The sequence below is a fragment of the Crinia signifera genome, chromosome 1, assembly GCF_055691185.1.
Source record: "Crinia signifera chromosome 1, ASM5569118v1, whole genome shotgun sequence".
In the NCBI taxonomy this organism is placed as follows: domain Eukaryota; kingdom Metazoa; phylum Chordata; class Amphibia; order Anura; family Myobatrachidae; genus Crinia; species Crinia signifera.
Genome location: NC_139217.1, coordinates 186,301,100 through 186,317,979, shown reverse-complemented (window position 1 = coordinate 186,317,979; position 16,880 = coordinate 186,301,100). Strand labels below are relative to the sequence as shown.

At 44.2% G+C, this 16,880-nt stretch overlaps 1 protein-coding gene across 2 annotated transcripts in view; it reads left to right on the top strand.

The window, feature by feature from the left end:
• The first annotated feature begins 10,512 nt into the window (after positions 1-10,512).
• BANK1 (B cell scaffold protein with ankyrin repeats 1) overlaps positions 10,513-16,880 on the top strand; it is a 418,472-nt gene continuing 412,104 nt past the window's right edge. For both annotated transcript variants that reach the window (XM_083179030.1, XM_083179029.1), the window contains exon 1: positions 10,513-10,618. In XM_083179030.1, coding sequence (XP_083035156.1) covers positions 10,612-10,618 — 7 coding nt within the window. In that variant the 5' untranslated portion in view covers positions 10,513-10,611. The remainder of the gene's footprint in view (positions 10,619-16,880) is intronic.

Here is a 16,880-nt window from a genome sequence, read left to right as displayed (position 1 = left end):
CTGACATTAGTAGCGCTAACTATACACGTGCCCACACCAGTTGCCGACATTAGTAGCGCTGACTATACATGTGCCCACACCAGTTGCCGACATTAGTAGCACTGACTATACACGTGCACACACCAGTTGCTGACATTAGTAGCGCTGACTATACACATGTCCACACCAGTTGCTGACATTAGTAGCGCTGTCTACACACATGCTCACACCAGTTGCTGACATTAGTAGCGCTGACTATACACATGCCTACATCAGTTGCCAACATTAGTAGCGATGTCTACACACATGCTCACACCAGTTGCCGATATTAGTAGCACTACCTATACAAGGGCTGGGCAACACTGGCCCTCCAGATGTTGATGAACTACACATCCCAGCATGCCTTGCATCAGTTTCAGCATGGCCACATAGCAAAACTAATGCAAAGCATCCTGGGATGTGTAGTTCATTAACATCTGGAGGGCCGGTGTTGCCCAGCCCTGACCTATACACATCCCCACATCAGTTGCCGACATTAGTAATGCTGCCTACACACATGCTCACACCAGTTGCTGACATTGGTAATGCTACCTGCCTATATACGTGCCCACACCAGTTGCCAACATTAGTACACTCACACTTTAGTCTGCTGTCCTGGCAGCTCAGTCTCTCCTGTGTCTCTCTTCAGTCTTGCTCCATCATAGCCCCGCCCCTCCGTCCGTGTAGCCCCGCCCCCTCCGTCCATGTAGCCCCGCCCCTTTTAGTACGTACTGCTGCCCTGATGTATACTATAGGAGCCTGGAGGGAACTCTGTGCCTCCGGCGCTGCTGCGTGCCCTGCAGTGTGATAGGCGCAGCAGCAGCCGGCAGCCTCATAGAGTCAGAGACAGCAGGGGATGCAGAGCAGGGACAGTGGCGCCTCTCCTGCCCGGCGCCTACCTGCTTTGCATCCTCTGCTGAGCGGGTAGTGCCGGCCCTGTATGGGCCTTTACACGTGATGCCACACACCATAAATGCCCCTTACACAATACTGTATGCGCTTATCGTAATGCCCCTTACACAATATGCTGCACACCATAATGCCCCGTACACATTATGCCACACACTGTAATGCCCCTTACACATGATGCCATACACCCTAATGCACCTTACACAAGAGCCTACACACTGCAATGCCGCTTACGCATGATGCCACACACCATAATGCCCATATAAAATTATGCAACACATTATTCTACATGTAATTCCCCCACAAAATGTCACTAGTAGTGCCTCTTAAGCAATGGCCCCAAAAGTGCCACTTAGTACATTTTGATCCGAGGTCCAGCCCAGCCTTCACTGCTGCTGCAGGGAGAGGAGTAGAGTGGAGTAGCTGCTCCAATGGGAAGAGGTGTACAGGAGGAAGATCAACAGAGAAGCAATAGCCTTCAATAACTACAGTATGTGTCTATGGAACAGCTTTGTTTAATTAGAAATCCCTCATAGCACATTTGTCATGAGTATGATTATTTGTCCGGTCAGCAATAGCAACAATATAAATTCCAAGGATGCGGAGATCTTGAAATACAAGTCAGGATTTGTATAGAGATCAACTGAAATTTCATCAACGTTCCGTCTTTTGTCCTTTTCAAATAACCGCAACAATGTTGACATTCATATTGTTGACAGTTATGGTGTTGACATGGTTAAAATGCTGACAGGCAACATATCAACATTTTTAGAACGTTGACAGGTGAAATATTAACATTTGTAAGGAGAGAAGGAAAGTTTGAAAATAAAATAAAAATGTTGTTAAAATATATATTTTTACTGATATACATTAAAAATAATTATTTATTTCATTTGTCAAAAAGGTAGTATGCCAAATACAGATTGAGATATCATAGAATATCGGGCCTGATTCAGAACTTCTAGCAAGACTGCGGATATTTGCTTCCTAGCGAGCAGGTAAACGTCACCCTGCCGAACACCCACCATCCAAGTCCCCTCGCGAGCGGAAGCGTTTGCATATACATCTGCTCACATGCCCCCGCACAAAAGAAATTTCATTTGATGGTCGCTCACCATTGAATATTTTTTCTTCCCTTCGTAAATAAAAGCAAGGCTAGAATTACTTTTTTTTTTTGGCCAGGCGCTGATGTCATGTGATGTCAGCTGCCCACCCCAAGCAGTCATAGACACGGAAGTGTGCAACACTTGGGGAATCAAGTGACCCTATATGTTTTTATCTTTGGATGTATTGTATGTCATTTAATAAATTGTACTTCACTATGAATGTCTATGTATTCTCTTCCTCCACATGAAATTATACGTTGGAAAGAAAAAAAAAAAAAGAGAAATTGAACAGTAACCCTATGCGCCTGGAAAGATATGTACCAACTTTTTTGATTTTGTGCACGCTTGCGTTCATAGGGGTACACACGGCATTTCTATGGGTGTGCCTACCTGTTTTGGGAGCACGTCCATTAAATGTTGGGCAGTCCCCTGCGTCCACTCCCTGCACACCCCCCTGTCCGCCCATCTTGGTGCGGACACCCTGGTGGATGTGTGCACATATTCACACATGCCCAAACCCCAACAATCGGACAGGGTAGCAAATTCATCCGGAACCAAGCGGGACTGAATCGCTCCAATAGTGTGTGAAATCCAGATTAAAATACATGATTTTAAGTAAGGTAATGTTTGTGTAAGGGTATACAAAAATGACACTGGATATGCTAGTACATAAGATCCCAATTACATTGTACATCGATAACAATGTATATAACTGTAAAAGTGTACATACAGTGTATAGAAAAATACAGGGTGTGTTTCAGTCAATGCTGTAGGCGATTTTCAATAATGGATGGTCACTGTTAATCACTCCCTTTTTATGGCTGTATTTATTGCTTGTACATGAAAAACATATAGAGGCAGATGTATTAAGCCTGGAGAAGAGATAAACTGGAGATATAGGGCCAGATTCTCTAAGCTTCAAAAGTGCTAAAATGGAGAGTGATAAACAGCCAGCCAATCATCTCCTACCTGCCATGTCACAGACTGTGTTTGAAAAATGTCAGGCAGGAGCTGATTGGCTGGCTGTTTATCACTCTCCAATTTATCACTTTTGAAGCTTAGAGAATCTGGCCCATAGTCAGGGCCGGTGTAAGGCTTCTTCTTAGCACCCTAGGCAAAACTTAAACTTACTCTTTCCCTCCCATAACGCCACCAATACCCACTTTCCAACCCATTAAGGCATACTTGTCTAACATTCTTTAATGGCGTGGAGGCCCCCAAAAATCCGAGCCCCACCCCCACAACAGAATACAAGGAGCAGGCGGCAGCAAAGTGGTGAAGTAAGCCTCAAAGGACAGTATGCAGGTGAGGTCTTAGAAGTTCCACAGCCACCACCTGCATTAAGTACAACAAGGATCCTCATAGACATCCTTTATTTTTTGATTTGCAGACTTATAGCCCCCCCCCCCAGATCCTGGCGCCCTAGGCAGCTGCCTAAAGCTGCCTAATGGTAGAGCCAGCCCTGGATATAATGGAGATAAAGTGGAGATAAAGTGAAAGGAGATAAAGCAACAGCTAATCAAGTCCCAACTGTAATCTTCAAACACAGTTCATTGGCTGGTGCTTTCTCTCCTTTCACTTTATCTTCAGTTTATCTCTCCTCCATGCTTCATACATCTGCCCCATTTTGAGTAAGGTAGATTTATATAAAATATTTAAAAGGCAAATACAGTATATGACAATTGTGGAAGATACTGCTGGAGCTGTAAGCAGGTAAATACCCACTGGGACACCTGGAAAAAAAGGGCAACATTTGAACATGTCGACATCAATCGCTCTTTACATTATGAATGTTGACATTTCGTACCTCTCCCAAGTTTCTCGGACTATGGACTTTTTTGCACAAAGTATGGCAAAAGGAAATCTAGAATATAACTTTGTAGCCCATCAGTGAGCTCAAGCACTGTGCAGTTAAAAAATGGACATTTGTTCCAATAACATGAATTACAATTTTATTATAAAATTGACACTTCCGTTACATTAGAGCTAATGACTTATTGAATAATTAATAGGATACCTTGCAAGGGAGCAGTAATCCTGTTGTACTCTGTTCTCTGCAAGATATAAAAATGGGGCCATTTTTATGTTTCTACTGCATGAGGAAATACAGTATACAGAATTTAGTTACCTATTGGAACAGGAATTGATTTGGGCACAAAGCCTTGGAGGTGAGTGGCTCAAAGATTAATGACAATAATATGACGTCCTAGCCACAAATGTATAAATACTAGAACACAGAGAAATTGACATAAGCAACCATTTGCTCTTGCCCACATTTTTGAAACACAAATGCAGTAGCAAACACATATACATCATTGGAAAATGAGTAACTAGAATATAAAATATACAAAATGACCATACAAACAAGTTTAACAGTTAGGTTCAAGGTCTCATTACCGTTGGATTGATTTAATAAATTATTACCCCTACTTATCGTTATTCTTGACATTTTGTTAATAGTACATTTTTTATGTTTAAATAAATTATCCTACTCCACACATTGATGTCTATGTTGAAATGCCTGGCCAAATAAATCAGTTTAAAGATGTAATTATAGTATTAGATCCACAAATTACTGATGGATACACTACCATATTTTCCCATTACACATTACGTCAGTTCAAAGCTAGTATATATGTAAATAAAGTGTGACAAAAATAATTTAACATTTTAAAGGGGAAAAGCTGTGGAGATAAATAGGGCAGAGAGGGAAAAAGTACCAGCTAATCTGTTCCTGGCATATTTTCAAACACAGGCTGTAGCATGACAGTTAAGAGCTGCACTTTCTCTCTCTCCACTCCATCATTCGCTTAGTACATACAATCAGCTCCTAACTGCCAAGTTACAGGTTGCACAGTGGCATACTTATAATGGGTGCAGTGTGTGCTGTTCACATAGGACCCACTGCACTTGCTGCATTTATTAATTTTAATATTTAACCCTCTGGAGTCCCACAATAATGTGAGCAGTACTGCAGAAATTACCGGAACAATGACAGCTGCTTTTTTTCCAGAGATTTGCTCATGCACATTAGAGTTTGAGTCCTCTAATTCTAATGCGCATGGCACTACTGTGAGCAGAGAGGAGGGGCCTGGACAGAGGAGGATGGCCATGGTCCTCCTCCTCTCTTATAGTGCACCTGAGGCTGCTGGTCTTATGTATTAACACTTGGAGAATGATGAAGTGGATGGAAATAAAGTTCCAGCCAATCAGCTCCTAACTGCCATGCTACAGGCTGTGTTTGAAATATGACAGTTAGAAGCTGATTGGTTGGTAGATTATATCTATGAGTACTATATATTTGTTTGTAAATTTGCAAATGTAGGATGACTCCATTACCTCTGCTAAGAGTGGACCTAACTTTATACACTCATACTGTATAAACCGATAGCTAGATATACACACATGTACATATATGTCCACATACACCTTTCACCATTTAAGCCATATGGCATCATGCTTCCATACATTTCCCTTATAACCTCCCCACATGCTTCCTACATGACCAATAGACACCCACCTTGCCTTTGCATGCAATCAAACTTTCTCCAAATGCTATTAGACTACACATGTCCAAGTCACATACAAAAATAAATCAATTGCAATGTAGTCTGTTTCTATATTTAATGTACAGTATATTAGCCACCAACCTACTCCCTCATCCAAATTAAGGAAACATTTATAGTGAGGTGATATACATGACCTGTAATTTTGGTAATCCTAAAAAGTTTGAAGAGGACCAAAAGGTAATGGCCAAATGCAATAGGTTGGAATGTTAGGAAGTATTAACACTAAATAATTGAATTGGTAACCAAATTGGGTGAGGTTATGGATTGCTATATAATTGGATTCTTTAGGCGGTATTCAATTGTTTTCCTCAGCATTTCATCTTGCTATCCCCAGGGGGTGGTGAGCTAACATTTGTGAAAGCATTGCTAAACCTGACCATAATGAGCGCAATATAGGCAAAAAAAAAAAAATAGATCAATTGAATATTGTTCTACAATCTCTACTATACTTTATTATTTTCAAAAAAATGTCTTGCTGTTTATTGTGATTTGATTTTGTACAGTTTCTTTTACAAAATAAAGAGTTTGAAAACAATTTGTTCATGAACATAAGTAAAAGGAATTAACACAATAAAACATTTGTATAACTCCCAATGGGTGAGTGTGATGTTATCGGTAATGGGAATACCTATGTTATTTAGTGCAGCGGGTCTCAAACTGTGGGTCCTGACCCCAAAGTGGGTCCCCACCTTCTCATCATGGAGTCACGACTCCATGTTGCTGACCATCAGGCTGATGACTTTTCTAATCTCAGTCAGTGATTCAAGGAGCTTGAAAAATCTGCTGAATTGACTGTTATGTTAGACTCAAATTGTTTTGTGCCTCCACAATGCTGCCATGCATGTGCTGTGATGACCTTCTACAATAACTTGCTGGGGTCCTTTAATTATTTTTATTGTCTGATGGGGTACTAGAGCAAAATAGTTTGAGGACCCCTGATTTAGAGGAAACACTGATACTGTACATAAAGCCACTTGTAGACTGAACAGGCCATACGGCTAGTAATCATGTGGTCAAGGTGAAAAAGTTCCAGATAAATACCCAGCACATAAATTAGTTAGTTACCCAGTGTTGGAATATGTCTGGAATTAGCAAGATGTCCTTGCATAGATGGCAATCATAGACGGTGGGCTGTGACCTCCAGGTGGTGGTTCTGAAGTCGCTGGTCCGGAACCAAATGATGGATATGGTGGAAATAGGCATCTCTGAGCAGGCTCTACGTGTTTCTGTGTGGAAACCCCATATCTTACTTAAGAGCAGAATTAAAGTAGTTTAGCTTTACTACATTTCCTTTATTAAGGAAGTAATAGTATCGGGATACGGACGTATTATCGACCACACTTAGGTCGACAGTCATTAGGTCGACAGGGTTCTAGGTCGACATGGTTGAATGTCGACAGGTGACTAGGTCGACATGGGACAAGGTCGACATGGTTTTAGGTCGACATATGCGTTAAGTCGACATGAGTTAGGTCGACAGGTCGCGAGGTCGACATGGGTTTTTTCACTGCTTTTTGAGCTGACATGTGCCGACAGACGGTATTTCATGCCCTACCATCCACTAGGGCGTGGTGGGAGAATAAAATAGTGTGCTGAGCGCAGCAAGGCACTGTGCTCGAAGAATCACGAGCGAAGCGAGCGATGCGAGGGGCTGCGGTTGACTTCCAACTGTGTCCATATTGATTGTGTCGACATTCAGGTAAAAAAACAGTGAAAAAAAACCATGTCGACCTCGCGACCTAACCCATGTCGACCGAACGCATATGTCGACCTAAACCCATGTCGACCTAGTCCCATGTCGACCTATAGACACCTGTCGACCTTCATCCATGCCGACCTAGAACCCTGTCGACATACTTGTATGTCGACCCAACGGTGTCGACCTAATGACTGTCGACCTAAGTGTGGTCAATAATACAATCCAGACCCATAATTTCATAGGGTTGCAGCCACAATTGGGCCCAGTCTACCTTTGTAGAGGAGACATGACTGGCATTGTGCTAACAGAGGGCAGAAAACCGATTATTAAAAACATATCAATAGGTTGGGGAACTTGCCATCAGTAGGATAAAACTAGTGACTGGATGTGAGCACCAAGCAATTAGTAGTTTGTATTCTTTTAAGAGATATACAATATATAGTATAAACAGAAAATGTACTTAATTTAATCATCAACATATGTATAGTTATTCTACCAAAATAGCAGGATAAATAAAGAAAACAGAAGCTTCCACTTCAGCTTTAAGACTGTACTAAATTGTAGAACTAGCAAACCATGGAACGTAGTAAAACATCTCCCCCCTCTGTACAGTAAAACTGATTACACAGATTGCATTGCCTTGCATAAATAAAGCAGTACTGTTTATGTTTCCCAGTGGCAGTTACTGCTTACTGTATATATTCAGCATAGCATAGGTAAAATATACCACGATAAATTACTATATTCAGCAACACATCAAAACAAAATACCAATAGCATACCTTACTTTTTGGCACTAGCATCCCAGTATTCTGTAGTGGATATATCATGCCGTACACTCATGATTTCATTGGTTTGGGGTTTTCATAATAATCAACTGACTTTTAAAAAAGAAATGCAGTTTAAAATACAAAACATGTCCCATGTAGCAGGTTACAAGTAAAGCTGATGGGATTGCTTGTCCAACTATAAACCTGCTGCTAAGCTAAGGTAGTATCTTGACTGTTGGACTGTGGTAAAGCTGATACAAATAATATCCTGCATGTACTGTAGCATGTTAACCTTGTTTGGATATAAATACTTGCATTCTTGGATCAACATCATCACTGTCTACCTAGTGACTATAAATTCTGTATACCAAACTCAACTAAAGGTATATATGCAAAGTACATATTGTCAAAATATCAAGTAAATATAGACAATATGGTTCTGGGCTCTGGAAAGTTCAAAGGAGATCAAAAAGTCAAAATTGTCCATAGTCAAAATCGCACTGTGTGTATGCACCCTAAGCCTTTGCAGTCCAAATTTTATTTAAAATTGATAGCTTTTTATGGTGTAAAAGCATGGCGCCCGTTATGTAGTTAGCATAGCGTCCCTGTCAGAATCAGTGTAGTGTTTGCGCGGCCAGCGCAGTCAGCGTCCCTGTCAGATTCAGCATAGTGTTCCCGCGGCCAGCTTAGGCAGTCAGTGTTAGTCAGTCAGAGGTGAAGTGACTGCATTATTTCTGAGGCTGTTAATTATTGTACTTTGCTACGTTGCTTTCTTATTATTATTAACTAAAATCCAGTAACCAGTTAACACATGTTGTCATTACGCCCGAAGCGGGGCTCGCTGCGCTCGCTACACTTCAGGCTCGGTGTCTTAGTGCGCTCGCCACACTTTATAAAATCAACTCCACACCGACGTAGATTGTGGGGGTATGAAAAGGTCAGGAGGACGCGTAATGCGTCCCCTAGCGGGGCTCGCTGCATTCACCGCCCTTCGGGCTGGCGTGGATAGTGTGGGTTTCAAATGGAGGTATTTGCCAGTATGTAACATGGAGCACTGGCAAATGCCTCCTTTATTGAGCATCAGACGCACTTGCGTCCACATAACCCCCTTTGTGCAAGAGACGCACGTGCTAGCGAACCCCCTAACCCCATCTCTCTGAAGTGGACACGGGCAGGGTTGCCGTACCCTGCCACAATAATTACTGAGATGCAGGAGCGTCTGAGATGCACCTGCGTCTCAGACAGCTGGAGCAGCCTCTATGCCGGCGCCCACATGATCCCCCCTCCGCCGGCGTCCGCCAGCGCAGGGGATCTGGCGGTTACCGGTGCTGTGTGAGAGGCACTCATTAGGCTTGCCATGGACGCCGGAGACAGAGCCATGGAAGCCGGGGACAGAGCCGGCCTGCCGCGGAGTCACTACACTAAGTACGCTAACTACGCTAGGCAGCCGTTGGCCTGCCGCGGAGTCAATGCACTAACATATAACTAATAAAATATGGCAGAAATGTACTAAAGTAGATAGACCAGCCTCTCCAGTACTGCACATGCGCTGGCCCACGCCTCTATGGGGCTGCTTCAGGAGCAGACCCATATAATGGTATACAACCCTGGTCTGGCGCATGCACAGTATAGTCAGCGGTAGTGCGCATGCGGAGAACCCATTTTTTAGGGGCTGCCCCACAGTTGCGCATAGAAAGGCATCCCAGAGGGAGGGAACACCTCCCAATGGGACTGATTGGTGACTGATAGGTCGGACTTCCAATAGGAAGTTACTGCCAGTCACAGTGAAGCCAATGCAGTCTCAAAGACTGCATCTGGCTTCACAGAGTGGCAGATACTACCTGGGGGGGCTGCAGCCCTGCAGCCCATAGGTAAAAACCACCACTGCAGTAAAGGCAAGAATATTTTGACTAGACTGCAGGGTCTATTTCGCTGCTGCTGGGGATATCTGCCGGCTTATCTCCGGCAGCGAAATTGCCAATTTGACTATGCAAAATCACTTTGTCAAAATCGCCCAGCCTCCAGCTCGTGTGCACACCCCTAAAGTATCTATTTAGATATTTTTCTGTCTGTGGGCAGAAAGTAATTTTCATGGTACACCCACCACCCATTGCGCCAATACTAATTTCATATGTACTTACATATGCGTTTAGTAATGCAAATGGCAGCTATCTCTATAAGAGCTGCCTCTGCAATCCGCTCCTTAGCCCAATGGGGGGGTGGGGGGTTGGGTGTGTGTGACACCATAAGTAGCTACCCCAGATGACACCAACCCTAGTGATGCCTTCATCATCAGCAGGTACTAGACGAGCAAATGTTATCTGGAACTGTTGCTTCATTAGTTTGCAAATAGCAGTACAAGAATTACTTCTTCTTTCTTCTGGTGCATGACTTCAGGAAGTGTGCTCTGTGAGCTTACTAACACCATGAAATATAGATTTCCTGCAAGACCAGAGCAGGACATTGTGTAGGTGCTTACATTATTCATCTTGCTCCTCCTGTGTATATTCTTCTAATCTTGGCAAAAGTGCGCAATGCAAAATGGCAGGTACGATTTTACATTTCTTGCTTGTGTGTAATGTTGTAGTCTTTATTTAAAAAGTATTTATTTAAAATGAAATAACCAGAGGATACTTTAATAATGTAAAATTACAAAATTGTGTATTGTGTGTGGCATTTATGTAAAGTGTTAATGTAATATACTGTGTATATATATATATAAATATATATATTTATATATATATATATATATATATATATATATATATATATATAGCTTTGCTACAAGGTACCATTATCTAAACTGTGCGATTAGAATACAAGTACATGTATGAAGCAGCTACTGTATATTGCTTCTCACAACTGCAGAGTGGTGAGCTGAAAACACAAATATAGTTTTTGGATGGGTCATTTATACAGTTTTGTGATTTGTAATACATTTTATAAAAATATATTGCATATTCGTATTATTGCATATTGTACTATACTGTATACTCAATTGAGATGTTCTTATTAAGGTTGTTTTTATGATAAACTCTGCTACCAAAATTAGCTTCATATCTATAAAAAACCAGCAATACTCAAACTTTAGGAGTTTTAATGAAATGTTTCATGTGGTTTTGTTTGAAATATTAGGAATTGTTTATTCACTGATGTGCCAAAAGTTATCATATAAATCCTTTGGCACACCAATGTGATTCTTATTACAAATGTGCCTCTTAAAGGGCAGATTTATCACTATCTGCACCCTTAGGGGCCGATCCTATTACCCCAAAGGGAGCAAGTTCCCGTTCGGGTGCCATTTTAATGCTGAATTCGGCACCCGAATTAACCCTAACTCGCACCCTTCGCATGGGCGAATTAGCTGAAAATTGCTCGTACCTCTATGGAGGTGCGAGAACTTTTCAGCGAATTCGTCCCACCGTAAAGTGCGCCTGGTGTTGTGACAATTCGCAAACACCGGGCGCATCAGCACCCTTCGGGTGTAATAGGATGGACCCCTTAGATGCAGATGTGCCGCCACATTCGCTTGTGAGAAAGCTCTGTCCTTGTGATGGGTCTCCGCAGCATTATCAGGGTATTATTAATGAAAAATGTCCCAATCCTGCTGCGCATGCTTCCGCTGAGTTGCTTCCGCTGAGATCGCTGCCATTACCCCCGCCAGCACCGCTTCTGTGTTTTGATGCCCCCTATGCCCACACACCCCACACTGCTGTTTATACTTATCTCTCCGGGGGATCGCTAATCGGAGCTCCTGGAGGCTGCCTGTCATCGAGGCTTCCTACTTCTGTGACCTCTGGCCCTGTAAAGTGAGCTACCGCTTTGCAGCGTCACTTTACTGCAACAGGGGGTCACAGGAGCAGGGCACAGCCCCAATGACCGGCAGCCCTCACCAGTACATGACAAGAGAATAGCCAATGCAAGGAGAACTTAACAGTCCAGCATAATCATAGGCACGCTTTTAAGGGCTGCTTTTACCCACTACTTTTCAGCAGAAATAAACCCATGATTCCTGGGGGTCCAGTCTATTATTTGTAATGCGTTCTCTGATTCCCATGATTGCAGTAAATTCAAGCTGAGACCTGTCTGCAAAATCAGGTGCCATTGCTGGTGTTTAAATGTATGGCAATGGCACCTCTCACCTTTCGCAATTAATAGGACCGACCCCCTGGTGTCTCAGTGTAAATTTCAGATACAACTGGAATACTTCTCCACTGAAGAATTGCAGATACCTGTACATGTCATTGGGTCAGTGGCGTAACTATAGCTCCGCAGCCCCCGCGGTGGCGGGGAGGCGCAGAGAAAGTTTGGGCGCCGGGGGTCTGCGGGACTATAGTTACCCGCTGCTGTGCTGTCTCTGCCGGTACCTGCTGCCGTGCAGTCACGGTCCCGTCTCTCCTAGCGATGGCTCCAGTCCTGCTGCTATAATGAAAACAGACACTTAGAAAATGGCTGCCCCCATACTGCAGACCATTTACTGTCTGCAGTATGGGGGCAGCCATTTTCTAAGAGTCACTTTTCATAGCAGAAGGAGCCGGCGCGCCGGGAGAGACGGGACCGTGACCGCAGATGCGGCCAGGCAGGTACAGGCATGGGGGGGAAGCCGAGAGGAGGGGGAGGGGGGGCGCCCAAAATTTAGCAGCGGGGGGGGGGGGGGGGGGCGGGGCACAAAATAGGTAGTTACGCCACTGCATTGGGTCTGAGGTCTACATAGGTTGAATTGGTTATCTGACAGTGAGATTCACTCTCAGTTGCTGCTAGACTATAACAGCACTACTGCAGGGCTTTTATTGCACAGCTGAAGCCCCTTTCACATTGCAGTTTTAACATGGCATATTGATGATTTTTAACTGCTTTAAAACGGTACCAGCTGCAATATGAAAGCTCCACAATCAATTTACCGGTTACAAAATACCGGTCTTTTGAAACGTGTTAAAAGCAGGATCCTACACGTTTCTGAGCCGTTTTTCCTGCAGTCTGAACAGCTCAGAAATGGTATTTGCTACAAATGATAACCACACTTGATCCCCGCCCACAAGCAGGAAAAAAACATTTAAAATGACATTGTATGGCTTTCTATGGGTGAAACGGGTTGAATCTGAAGGTACAAAAACAGTATTGAAACTGCAATATACCTTTACAACATGCAATATGAAAGGGGTTTAACTGGCTTTTGACCAGTTTTAAGACACGTTTGCAAAAACGGGTTGAAAGCAGGTTTTTGCAATGTGAAACCAGCTTAAGTCTCATGAGAAAAAATTGCTGGTTAGTAGGACGTTGTGGCAGGTGAAGTAATGTTTGCTAGAGGAAGGAAAAAGAATATGATTCCACAGAGATACAGTATGTGTGTTGGCATAAGATAGTAAAAGTTTTTCTTCTTGGTGAGATAACTCTTTGGAGGAAATGGAAGCATCTCCAGGCACCAAGGATCGAACAGTTGTTCCAGTGAGGGTACCTACAGGTGGGGAGGATGGAGTGAAGAAAGTCAGGGCAGCTGCATCTTTACACAATGCAGACTTTGTTAATGTATCCTGTATAAATGTCCTTTCCTGGGCTTCACCTCCCAGTTTAAGAAGTGATTGGGATACTTTTTACTTCAGATGTGATGGGGAAGTGTATTACTACAAAGGTGTTCAAAGGATATGTTATTATAGAGGTTATCTGGGATATCTTTCTATAGACTTGATGGAGGTACAGTATATGTTACTGTAGATGTTCTGTGGCATGTCTTCCTACGCAGGTGTTGGAGGGGAGTGTTATTGTAGAGGTTATGTGGGAGGTCTTACTACAGGGTCATGTAAAGGGGTGTGCTACCACAAAGGCATACCTCCTAGCACAAAGAAATACAAAATCCAGCCAAAATATACTACAGTATGTCCCAAAGCATCCAAATGGGTATGGGTCTTAGGGTCGACAGCACTAAGGTCGACATGCATTGGTTCGACCACTGAAGGTCAACATGAGCAGAGGTCGACACATGGGAAGGTCAACATGGCATTAGGTCGATACAAGCATTAGGATGACATGGTCTAGGTCGACAGCCAAAAAGTCAACATGAGGTTTTTCTATTTTATTTACCCGAATGTTGACGCAGTCGAGATGGACACTGTATCGTTGCAGCGCATCCCCTCGCATGGCTCGCTGCGATCGCCATGCTTCGGGTACACTATTTTATTCTCCCACCGCGCCCTAGTGGATGGTAGGGCATCAAATACCGCCTGTTGGCACATGTCGACTCAGACAAAATGTGAAAAACCCCATGTTGACCTTTTGACTGTCAACCTAGCCCATGTCAACCTAATGCTAAGTTGTGTTGACCTAAGACCATGCCGACCTTCCCATGTTTTGACCTTGGCTCACCACCTTCAGTGGTCGACCCATTCAAAGCAGGCCCAACCTGCAACAAAGTGTGCCTGGCACAGGTAATTGTAGTAGTGATCTCCGGCCAGATCTGTTTAATAGCTGAAGCCACTAATTATCTGTTGTGCTTTTCTCCAGTGTCACAAGGATGTTAGGCTTCTGGAGGCTGAAATATAATTTTGTTTCAGGTGGTTGGCCTTATTTTTTTATGCTAACAGTAGTGCTGGCTCCTGATTTTATTGCAGTTGGAATGAGTGACTGACAAGCATTCCAAGTCACATTTATTTATGTATTATTAATTTTACCCTTCATGAACATTATTTTTTACATTTCAACAAAATGTATGTGTGTTACTACAATATCGTTAACAATGCGCAGAGACATGCATCATTAATGATATTGAGTGTACAACACGAGAAAATACAATTACTAGAGAGAGCTTTTTGAGCGATATATTTTACTATATTCTCTAGTGGTCGCCAACCCGTCGCTCACGAGCTACCGGTAGCTCGCTGCATTGAATCGGGTGGCTCGACCACTCGCCCGCGCCTCCGCCCCTCCATTATCTGCCACCCGCCACCTTCCCTTCTTAAGGGGAGGAGAGCGCATCGATCAGAGCTCGCGGGCCGGCAGCCAATTAGGAGCCGGCCCGCGAGCTTTGATTGGCGGGTAGCCCAGGAAGGAGAGATGCGCAGTGTTATGTGCTCTCCTTCGCTGAGAAGAGAAGCACACGGCGCGCTCATGCACTTCTCTATGTTAATTAGTGTGTCAGGGGCATTACAGTGTGGCATGTGTAAAGGGCATTATTTAGTTAATTGGTAGATTTTTTTATTTTTTATTTTAGTAGCTCTTCGGGTGGTTTATTTTGCTGCGAGTAGCTCGCACCCCAAAAAAGGTTGGAGACCACTGCTCTAGCATTTATGGGGCTAAAGATCTTGTCCATGCGTTCTATTAGTAAAGATGATGTTTGACAACTATTTACATAACTAGGTGATTCATCGCACCCTACGGGCGCTCTTCACAACGCCGTGAGGGGCTCCGCCCCTTTAACCTATGAACACTTTGATTGGATGTAATATTACATTATGGTGTGGGTGGTGGTAAGCATGCAGCTGAGCCGCCCCCCTGGCTTTATTGATATATATGTATACATACTTTATACCAATGTTGCTGCTGCCATGGCCTGTACACCCAGGCAGGCCTGGAAGCAGCAACACCTCAGGCCACTCCTTCTTTCTGCCCAGCTTAGGGCTATTTCTCCTCGGTGTTTGCACATGACAGAGGTGACAGGACTGTACCTTCCACTTGCTGCAGTCACCACCCCCACCACCACACCTAGTAACACAGATGACAGGACATAGCAGGACATTGCAATGGCTGTTGCTACCACCGATGAGGGCAGCAGCAGCACAATAGCAGCTGAGCAGGTGTGGCTACAATATCATCGATCCCCCACCCAAGGGGCGGACAGTGCACCTAAGCAGTAGCATGGAGGGGTGCAATTTTCAGAGGTGCAAGTGCCTCAGTCAGAGGTTGTGGCTGTGTATGTGAGCCAATGTGATGCTGGGGCTGGCAGCGCGGCCCAACTTATTCACTTAATGCAAGCATGCACCGCGTATGGGGTACCCCCAGCGTGGAATGCTGCCATTATAGGGGTGCAGCTTGTGAGAGGGGTTCAGACCAAGAAAGAGGGGCGAGAGAGGGGGGGTCAGGCAGAGCGAGATGGGAGTGTCGGGCAGAGGGAGAGAGGGGTGAAAAAGGAGGAGAGACACACTGGGGCAGATTTATTAAGCCTGAAGTAGAGATAAACTGGAGATAAGGTAAAAGGAGAAAAAGCACCAGCCAATCAACTCCCAACTGTCATTTTCAAACACAGTTCATTGGCTGGCACTTTATCTCCTTTTGCCTTATCTCCAGTTTATCTCTTCTCCAAGCTTAATAAATCTGCCCCACAGAGAGACAGTCAGACAGAGAGAGAGAGAGAGGTGAGAGAAGGGGCAGGCAGAGAGAGGGGTAAAAGAGAGGGAAGGGTCAGGCACACACACACAGAGGGGGTGAACAAAGTGACAGGTGAGAGAGGGGGGATCTAGCAGTCAGAGAGGGGTGAGTGTGTGGGGTGGTCAGGCAGAGAGAGAGAGAGAGGTTAAGCAGAGAGACAGGTAAGAGAGAGGGGGGGTTGAGCAGAGAGAGAGAGAGGGGGATGCAGGCACAGAGAGAGAGATGTGTATGTAAGAAGACCTTTTCATCCCCCCACCCCTAGATTTCGCCCATGGCTCACGCATGCAGGAGTGTACGGCAGCAGCCAAATGTGTACTGATAAAAGAACCCCGCCAGCAGCCCTCACCTTAACACTGCCAGAGCCAGGTCCTGGGAGGCAGGAGGCGAAAGTGTATCAGGCGGCAACACTCCCTGTGTTCCGCAATCGCTCTGGGCTCTGATTATGGCGCATA